We start from the raw sequence: 10,963 nt of genomic DNA, 5'->3' as shown, positions 1-10,963 counted from the left end.
GTCCCATACTGTCATTGCAACAAAAGTGTCAATAATTCATGCACATATGTGTTAATATGATCATGCATGCATTGAGTATCTGGTCTGGAATTTCCCCAGAAGGGCAACTGACATAACACAAAGTGCCCACTGGCCTTAGAAGCAGTGATATACTGCAAGTGGTGACATCTCGTATACGTGTGGGAACAAAGGACGGAAGCAGGAGAGGGAGACATGGCCGTGCATAAAAAGTGGACCCATAACTTTTGAAAGAAAACCTTTATTATTTGGATCCCAAAGTACAGTCATAAAGATCACAGTTTCTTATAAACCACCATTTCTTGAAAGGCCAGTCTCACACTGAACACACCCACCTGACGAGACACACCCAACATTTTTTCCCCTCACTAAACTCAGGTGTTTTGTTTTTTTTTTTTTTTTTTGCTGTTTATAATGTCTTCCACTCAAAGTCAAACTTGACTGAGCATGTAGGAGCTGTCTCAAATGTGCAGTGCACAGCAGGCCAGTGAACTTTGCTGCATTTTTTTGATTCTGGCCAGTGTTGCTGGGCAATACTGTATATTGTGAAACTCCAGTAGTGAAAGCTAAACATTGTGTAGATTTCTCTCTTTGTGAGAATGAACTCTGTATATGGAGGATTCAAAACACTGAAGCAGGCCCATGATGCATTTAAGGGAGAAAGTAAAAGCTCCGAGCTAGGGTGCGGTAAATATTAACATGGTGTTTGCTTTGTAATATACTACATTCGTTCCTTGGAGGAGAAAGACTTGCTCCCAAGGTTTTTTCTTTGCCTCAGTCGCCAATGGGCTTGTTCTCATGGGGGTTTCTTAAATGTGTTTCTTTTTCTTTTATGTGTAAAGTGAAAAAAAAATAACATTTGCGACATCCATTGTAGGTTGAGTCCAAAATGCTTTGGAAGACATGCTTGCATACATGTAGTACAGATATACTCAAGCTTGTAAAGTCAATATTGTGTGGTGACTGATGGGCACTTTGCTTGATGGCGGCCATGTTTTTCAACCAATGCAGCTAACATTTTGTGAGTCCCCCAGCGCCACCAATATAGTGTATTTGTCAGAATAGCAATAACACAGACAACACAGTAGGTGGGGCCTGTTTAGATAGATTTTCACCTTTTTGTGTGCAGCGGTTCAAGAGTAGAAAAGTGCATCGCGTAAAAACACGACGTACGTCAGACGCATGTGAGACAGGTGTGTTTGTTGGCTGGTGTGAATTGCCAGACTGATTAATTTTAACCAGTCTGGCAAGAAGCGATTAGAACACATATACCCGTGTGACGTTTTGCGTCTGACTCATGATTATCCAGTTAAAGAGCAGAGGAATCATGATGCTTATGCAAGGACACAAACGGCTTGACTCCTACGTGTCACAATATGAGATGACTATGAGTGCGGCTAACACCACCCTGTAAGACGATGTGGTGTCATTTCCAGACACTACTGAGTAGACTAAACTACAAAATAATAATAACCTGACAATGATGGGGATGTTATTTATCATCAGGCTTGTCCTCACCTGACCAGACAGGCCTAAAAATGTCTCAATTGTGACATCATTGCTTCTTTGCAGGACCACTACAAGAATGTTGTTGTGTCCAGAGAGGCCCACCAGTTTCTTTTCACATCTCTACAGTTTGGTGGAAGTTGCTACAGTCAAAGGTCAGATTGTGTTTACATGTTTTTTACGTCACTTCAGATTACAATCTTTAAATTTGGGTGTGTGGTCTCCAAAAACAAATAACCATTGCAGTCTCGAACGAGCACAAGGTGGCATTTTTTTAATTAACTCCACAAGATGGGGGAATCACATTTGAAGTATCATCAGTGGTTAGCATCTCACATCTTAATCAACCTCTGCATGCCCTTTAAATGTTGGTTGTGTTCCTCAGAAGCTGCTGCCTGAGCAATTTGTGTCTCACTACTATTACAACATTGGTTCTGTTGCTACTGTGTTGTGAAATAAGTGGAAGTTTAATAATTTATAATTATTAGGGCGGCACGGCGGTCGAGTGGTTAGCGCGCAGACCTCACAACTAGGAGGACCAGGGTTCGATTCCACCCCCTGTGTGGAGTTTGCATGTTCTCCCTGTGCATGTGTAGGTTTTCTCCGGGTACTCCGGTTTCCTCCCACATTCCAAAAAACATGCTAGGTTAATTGGCGACTCCAAATTGTCCATAGGTATGAATGTGAGTGTGAATGGTTGTTTGTCTATATGTGCCCTGTGATTGGCTGGTGACCAGTCCAGGGTGTACCCTGCCGAACACAGCTGGGATAGGCTCCAGCACCCCCACAACCCTCGTCAGGAAAAAGTGGTAGAAAATGAATGAATGAGTGAATAATTATAGCTTAATAATTATTGCCAAAAATATGTCTCCGTTTTCATACATTATGCACGTAACAAACTAGACGAGTGTCCAAACAAAGTATCCACGTGTTAGTGACTCAATGAATGGATAGTTGTATGGACACAGATGCTGGTCAGATTTGTACATAGATCACACGCAGAACAATCAACAACTCTGTATCTGTCTCCTTCCTGCTTTCAAGCACTGTGCCTTGACTCTTCATGTGCACTGCATATTTCTAAATGTTACAGAAATGTGTGCTACATAAACAGTTGTAAGTGCCATAATTCTGCATGTGAAACTATATTTTTTCTCTATAAAATGTGTTTTGTGGATTTACATGATTTCCTATGGGAAACATCTGTTAAGATTTGCATGTTTTGGTTTTGGTTTGACTCTTCGGAATGGATTAACGACGGCCATCAAGGTTCTGCTGTACAGTACTTGTTAATCGATGACCATGACGATCAAAGGCCAAAGGTCAGATTTCTTGCGACATGTTTTTTGTCTACTCTTAAAATTGTAAAACTTCTAACAGTGTCCTTTCGATTTTATGAGAATATTTTAAGAATATTCCTATTCCTACTTCTATACTTGCAGTCAAATGTGTAGGAGTTGAATGTTAAAATGTTGTCGGCCATCTGGTAGAGAGTGTATGCAGTGCTGCATGCTTTGTTTATCTACAAGAAGATAAACAGTGCAGTAATGATAGTGTGAACTTTATTGCATGCTTATAAATGACCCCACAGCTTTACACGCTATACAGTTGAGTTGCCATTAACCCTAACTAATGTTGCATAAGATTCAAAGAGGATATCACCTGGACTTTGAAGCCTGTTTTTTTCTGTCTGCCAATTCACTACTGCACTTAAAAACGTTTTTTTCCCAGCATTGTAGCTGACAACTACTATACTTACTACAGACACACCCAATTTAAAAAAAAATCTTTTGTATGTTACGCCACAAGCGGGTTTATGGAGCAGACAATGCAACACACACCGTCTCACACAAAGTGAGTCACCGCGTGGCATATGGGCGGCTCCTGACACACCTCAATTAGTTCCTAGGGAGGAGAACAATCCAGGTTTGAATGATAACAAACACCACAGCGAGACAAAATGCAGGCATGATGGTTGACTGGTTTCTGTTGGAGCCTGGCCAAACTGTCAGCTTTGTCTCAGGGAATACTTGGAAGGGAGTGCGAGTAATGTTTTTTTTAATTGTTTCTTAACTGAAACAGACTAAAGAGTAAAGTTGCATTTGCATTAAAATGTAATTAGTGAGTAAAATTAAGTAGCTAGTTAGTTTTATTCAGACGAACAAATGCAAAGCCAGTCATATTGCATGGTTGTGATGGTTGGTACAGTGGCCAGGGGGAAAGCTTAGACAATTCTAATATGGTGGGGGGGGGGGGGGGGGGGGGTCAATGTATTTTTTTTTTATTCATGGCGTATTTCTGGCAACGGGAAAAAGGGGCAAAAATGACGTGTACTCATCTTTTCCTGCAGGGGGCACTAGTGTGTTAGAAAACCATGCAGTTTCTTACCTCACACTCGGGTTCGATCACACATTATGAGATCTTACTCATAGTTATAGTTTTCATTATTCAATATCAGTCTATGCACATCCAAACTGTAAAAATAAACCTGTCAGCTATAGATAGAAGACTGAGGCTTTATAGCTGACAATATAAGTAGACATTTGGTTGCAGTGACTCATAATGACCAGAAGGGTGAAGCATTGCAAAATACAAAAAATATGGTCAGTTAAATAATTAGGACTTGTGAGTAAAAAAAAAAAATCAATACCAAAATCAATGTATTATTATTAGGACTACTATTAAGAATCAGAACATAAATAGGAAGCACAGTTTAAAATATTATATTATTATATTAATTATTCTTATAATAATAAGGCACATATAATAATAATAATTGTATATAATAATTTATTTATATGATAACAATTATAATAATAATATATGGTAATTTATATAATAATCTTCTTACAATAATGATAATGCAATAATGTTAAATTCCGGTCCTTGTTAAAAATATCAGCAATATATTATTGGCAACCTTTGATGAAGCCACCAAATGCAGCAAGCCTCAAGAAAAATAAACGACCAGTATAATGAATCAAAACATAAAACTGAGAATCCTATACATTTGGGTGGGTTGTTTCCCCTGGGGTTTACCCTACATCATTAGTTGCATTATAACAATAGCATTTTGTTCAGTCAGTAGTTAATTGTAACTATGACAACATTTCACGCCGACCTTACCTAACTCGATTTGTCGGACATACTGTCATCCACTGAAGAAAAAATGTTGTTTATACTTTCCATACCAGAATTCTTTGGTGACAGTGCAAGATCCTTCTCCTCCAACAACAACAAAACAGCAAATATCCCACAAAAGTGTGTGCCCCTTATATTTTAGTAGCCATTTTTATTACAATATATTCCCAAGAATAAATACTTAAGAAATTAAACTTGGCTATATTTCATTTATATTGCTATATTTATAGCCCTGTGATTGGCTGGCGACCAGTCCAGGGTATACCCCGCCCCTCTCGCCCGAAGGCAACTGGGATAGACTCCAGCACCCCTGCGACCCTCAAGAGGAAAAGTGGTAGAAAATGAATGAATGAATGAATGAATGAATGCTATATTTATAGCAGTATTGGTCTGTCCAATGACTCAATGCCTCAACACACACTTGTAGAACTTTGTTGGACTGCCTTTAGCTTTGAAAGACTGGCAGACTTTCCACAAGTTTCTGCAATGTCACATTGTCACCAAATTTTTCACCAAGGTCTTGTATCGATGAGTTGTACTGTATTGATCTTGATCAGACCACTGTGCAAAGTCTTCTCCAGCACATCCCAAAGATTTTCAATGGGGATCAAGTCTGGACTCTGTAGTGGCCAGTTCATGTGTGAAAAGGCTGTCTCATGCTCCCTGAACCACTTGACACACCTCAGGTTGAGCCCAGTGACTCCTGGCTTTGATATTTGGGAATATACCCATGATATCATGGGGAAAAAAATGCATTGGTAAAATATAATTCGGGAACATAACACTGCTGAGCCAAGACCTAACCAACTGCAGCAACCCCAAACATATTTGCTTAGTTAAATCCAGGTGGTGACCTTTTTTGGCAAGTGATTATGTTTGACAGTGTCCAAATTGTGTCCAAAGTGTCAATATTTAGTGTGAGCGCTGACCACTATTGTTATCTAGCACTACCTTAATCCTCATGGGCATGGAAATTTACCAGCGCTGCACAGGCTTTACTGGAATCCTCTTCCACCCCTCCAAGATGACGTCAAATGTTGACATCAACTCGTGGATATAGACATCTTCTCTTCACTTGTGGATACCCCACAGATGCTCAATTGAGTTCTTGTCTGAAGACACACTTGGTCACGGCATCACGGATTTGTGTTTGGGCTCCTTATCGGAATGGAAAATTGCCATAGGGCCAAGATCATGCTCTGCTTCACAATGTCATAGTACATTTTGGAATTAATGTTTCCCTCAATGAACCACAGCTCCCCAGTTATGGCAGCACTCAATCAACCCCAGTCTGTGACACTAATACCGCCATATTTGCCTGCAGGTAATACACAAGTATGTTGGTAGTCGCTACTGTTGCCAGCTAGTTAGAAAATAATGGCTGTGTGTTGAATTATTTTATTTTCAGTTATTTTCAAACTTTCTAACAGACAATATCAACACACTACCGACTATGTGTCAGAGCAATACATTTACACTCAGAACCATTTAACATGTATGAGCTACCATTTGAAATTGACAGGGATGAAGCTGTTGAACCAACCAGCAGGTTGCCATCACTGCAGACATTGAGCACATGTCCCACTGCTTCGATGTGAGGGAGGACCACAGGGACTTTCTCTGCTTCCTATTGTTCGGGAACAGTGACTTTAACGCCGACATTATGGACTACAAGATGCAGGTCTACCTCTTTCAGGTGGAAGCGGACTATGGCGGCAATACAAGAGAACTGATTGACCACAAGTTCTATGTGGACCCTGCACTTACTGTAAGTCCTTTGACGCTGAAGAAGAAGCTGCCAGTGCTTTCCAGTGAGCTCATGAGGTGCTAGCGGCCTCCAACCTCGAAATTGTCCTGCTGTCATTGGTGTGTTCCCCCCAGAAAACCGCAATACGGATGACCTAGACTCCTTTGTTGATGACCTACCCGTCCTGGGTTTCTTGTGGAATAGGCACACAGAGTCTTTCATCTTGTCGATTCCCGATAGCCAGAAGCCATGTACTCAGGGGTTGTTTTCCACAGTGAAGAAGAAGATCCCCTTGGCTTCCTCACACCTGTCTCTGTTCAGGGAAGACTGATGCTCCATGCTCACCGCTGAAGCAAAAGATTGTGACTCTCCACTCCCAAAAGACATGGAGACTGAGATGGATGAGACTTGACCCATCATCGTCCCTGCATGGGTGCCATCATCTGGCAACCCTGCTGGTGCACCACTATTACAATGCTGTGAAACATCAGGGAATACAGTTCTCTGAAGGAGCCATCCGGCATTTTTTCAAGTCATCTGTAGAAAGTTACAAGGAAACACACAGCTTCAACAAATGGCCAGCTTAATGTACCAGCTGAATGTCTGTATGGCACACAAGAGGGAACTTTCCAATTTCAAACGATGGGTTGTAATGTTTTGTGCAAGTCTTCTCAGGCAGTGCATATCGAAGTCAACGAGGCTATGAGTTCTGGCAGCTTGATCAACGTCCTATGAAGGTTTTTCACTGTTAGGGGCCACACCAAACAAATACGGTCTGACTGCGGCACTAATTTTTGTCGATGTGCCTCTTGAGAATTGAACACAGACAAACTAAGTCGGATCTCCGATACTGTGGAGAAGGTCCTCAGAACCCAGAGCTGCTCCTGGGTCTTCAATCCTCTCCATATGGTTCACAGAACAGAATAAATCCAGGCTTACCCATGAAGTCCATACCATCCTAATGGCTGAGGTCATGGCAGTCATGAATGCAAGACCCCTCATCCTGGCGTCAACAGATCCTGAATCTCCCCTCATCCTCACACCAGCAATGCTTTTTTTTGAGGAAGCAGACCTTTTCGAAGAAAAATGGAAGCAAGTGCAGGGCTTGGCTGACACTTTTTGGAAGAGTTGGAAGTATGACTACCTCAAAGGTTTGCACCTAGTGGCTAGACAAAATATTGACAAATATTCTGGCAGGAGATGTCATCCTTAGGCTCCAGCACCCCCCGCAAAGCGGTAGAAAATGAATGAATGAAGGAGATGTCATCCTTCTGAAAGACAATCAGGCAAAAAGGAACGAATGGCCTATGAGCATCGTCACAAAGACCTTTCCAGGAGAAGACAAATTGGTCTGGAAAGTTGAGATAGCAGTCAAAGATGGAACCAGAAAGACTTTCTCTTGACCTGTCACCAAATTTGTGCTGCTTCTTTCCCCAAAGACTGCGGTGTCTCGAAAGTGGTCAGTTTTTGCGGGAAGTGGTCAGTTTTCTCAGCAGAACCTATGCTTTTTGTGTATTAGCACCCCCTTGTGGCTGTATTAATCTTTTTATTATTATGCAGCCACACATTTTCTTGTCTTTGAAAACCATAACATGAAAGTTACTGGTCAGTAGTCATATCCTGTGCAGCTCTCTTTGCTTTTTTCTCAGTGAACGTTTCCACTTTTGCTCTTGTTTGGTTTCCAATTCCGCAACCCAGTCTTTCCTTGGTCCCACAGGTAAAACGAACTTCTGTAAGTGTAGTTTGGATATCTTAATATGACGCAGTCATGTGTACCGTAGGCTAGGCTAGCTTCTTCCTTTGTATTTTTGGCTGTCTTCTTTCTCTTTCGGCTTTTTCCTTCAGGGATTGCCACATCAAATTGCCTCCATCCAACGCTGTCTTCTGCATCTGTCGCTCTCACACCAACTACCCTCATGCCCACCTTCACTACATCCATTTCTTTCCCTGTTCTGTGCATTATGACACTAGAAAACAAGTTAATACAAGCTAGCTAACAGTGCATGTCATTGGGACACAGCTAATTGTGTTCCATTTACATAACTGACCCGTATATTAACCAAGCTACAGCAATATTGTAGCAGCTAATACCAAGTACTATATTTCTGACGGAGTATAACATCACCTTGCTGTAGCCTCAAGCTACTTCCTAGAGTAGTAACGCTACCTAACGGTGCTGGTACTGTGTTGTTAGTTTTGAAAGGTTAACACTAGGTTATAAGTCATACCATGCACATGTATTGTTGAAGGTTGTGGCAATAAGCCGAATAGTTGGTCAACTTTTGAGAGTCCACAAGCTACCAACAGGACAGACTGAAGGATACCAGCTTAAAGACTCAGCAAGATCCTCATTTGTTCTGAGCATTCTGTTTTTACCTGAGGATTATTTTGAACTGACATATACGTCTTGTGCTGAAATATACTATTGATGCTATTCCACTAGTCTGCATCCCAATGAGAGTGGGCATTGTTCGTTTTTTTTACATGTGTATATTTTGTGTATGTGTATATATGTGGGTGGCACGGTGGTCTAGTGGTTAGCGCGCAGACCTCACAGCTAGGAGACCAGGGTTCAATTCCATCTCTGTGTGGAGTTTGCATGTCCCCCCAGCCCCCCCCCCCCTCGTGGGTTTTCTCCGGGTACTCCGGTTTCCTCTCACATTCCAAAAACATGCTAGGCTAATTGGCGACTTCAGGTTGTCCATGGGTATGAGTGTGAATGGTTGTTTGTCTATATGTGCCCTGTGATTGGCTGGTGACCAGTCCAGGGTGTGCCCCGCTTCTCGCCCGAAGGCAGCTGGGATGGGCTCCAGCACCCCCCGCGACTCTCGTGAGGAAAAAGCGGTAGAAAATGAATGAATGAATGTACATATGTTTCACTATAACCTGATCTGCCTAGCACACAGCAACATGACTGTTTGGGGGGATGGGGCGTTTTACCTTGTTGACGGAAGTAGAGTTTGTTCCGATCAATGGGTCGGTGAAATCAATGTGCCTAGAAAAGACGTTCTGGTAATGTTTTAAATCATCAAAATAAGGCAAAATAATGTAAGTAGTACATGTAATTATCAATTTACTTGTTCATGCTTGATCACAGCATGTATATAGAACAATAAAAATATATTTTGTAGTCAAAATAGGTGTGTCCCAATGACCTGCATTGTTAGTTAGGTCATATTTCCTCTTTTTGGGTGTTATAATGCACACAAAAGTGAAATAAGTATGTGTTCATGTAATACACGTAATACATATTATGATCTCGTTTATCAAAGACAACGTTAAAGCATTTGTCGTTCATGAGGGGTCTATATGGAGGAAGTCATTGCAGTGCACATCCCTTCTTAACAGCCATGTTGGGTGAGTACGCCTCTCCACGCTGCTTTATGTTCAGGTGTGTTACCTGCCTTTCACTTCCGGGAGCTGGGTTTGCTCTGTCCGCCGGCACCAACACAATGGACCGGACGACTGGGGAGGTCGTGATATAGTTTGTGGGCCGCTGTCTGAGCTTCGGTGTGCTCCTGCTGCATGCAGACACACACAGGAGAGGAAGTACTTCCTGACAATAAAAGAGGTCCGTCTCATTTCCAGTCCACTTGGCGTGGCTCCCCGCTGGAGCTGAGCGCATTGACGCATTGTGGAGTCGACAGGGTGGGGGGGAGAGAAGGAGGAGGAGGAGAAGGAGGTGGCGGCGGCGGTGGTGTTGGTAGGGGCGCGCACTGCAACCCCTCCTTCCCGAACACAACCGAGGAGGCAGCTACCGGCGGAACCGCGATGGACGTGGTGCAGCTCGACACCGACGACCATCAACCGGAGAACGGCTTCGTCTCCCCCGAGAGCACGTCGCCGTCGGTGCCCCTGACGCGCATCGACGGCTCGATTCTGCCCTTCCTCGGCGGCTTCGGGAAGTACCAGAAACAGCTGATCGTGCTGACATGGATCCCGGCACTCGTCATTGGATTCAGCCAGTACTCGGACAATTTCCTGCTCGCTCAGCCGAACAACACATGCATCCAGCCCCTTGCCAACACCACCATGACTCCTACAGCCGCCACAAGCACCAGCAGCATGGGCAGCAACGTGACGCGGTCCCGCTCCTGGGCGTCGGAGGTGGCCCAGAATGCCAGCGAGAGGGCGGCTGGCAGTCACAACGACACGGGTGACACGCAGTGTATGTGCAACGCGTGGACCTTTGAGCTGCACACCGGGCTTGTACAGAATGTGGTCACCAAGGTAAGATGTGTTATACTCTCATGGACGTCCTCTTTCATTCATTCACCTTCCAATTTCCACACCCCGCATGCGTTAAGGGATCCCCATGCATTGAGTTTCTAAGGCACCCTTGCTGTGCAATAGAAACAATAGAGCCCCGTGGCACTGGCCCACTTTCAACATGTTTTGGTCACCTAGTGTTTGCTCCATTACTGTCATTACATCCTCCTTTATTCCAGTCACTATCACTATTCAGGGTGACAATTTTAAGCCCAAATGTGTGAACCAATGTACTATATATAAGTGCTAGCACATACTGACAGGCCAGATGGAATTTGCCGG

The 10,963-nt window shown here is 43.1% G+C and overlaps 1 protein-coding gene across 1 annotated transcript in view; it reads left to right on the top strand.

Moving 5' to 3' along the window:
* Positions 1-9,031: 9,031 nt before the first annotated feature.
* The window catches only part of LOC131125469 (solute carrier family 22 member 23-like), a 37,756-nt gene continuing 35,824 nt past the window's right edge, over positions 9,032-10,963 (top strand). The window contains exon 1 of the mRNA XM_058067055.1: positions 9,032-10,642. Coding sequence (XP_057923038.1) covers positions 9,938-10,642 — 705 coding nt within the window. The 5' untranslated portion in view covers positions 9,032-9,937. The remainder of the gene's footprint in view (positions 10,643-10,963) is intronic.

This window comes from Doryrhamphus excisus, chromosome 3 (assembly GCF_030265055.1).
Source record: "Doryrhamphus excisus isolate RoL2022-K1 chromosome 3, RoL_Dexc_1.0, whole genome shotgun sequence".
NCBI lineage: Eukaryota > Metazoa > Chordata > Actinopteri > Syngnathiformes > Syngnathidae > Doryrhamphus > Doryrhamphus excisus.
Note: the sequence above shows the minus strand (reverse complement) of the source record. Positions and strands in the feature narration are given on the sequence as shown.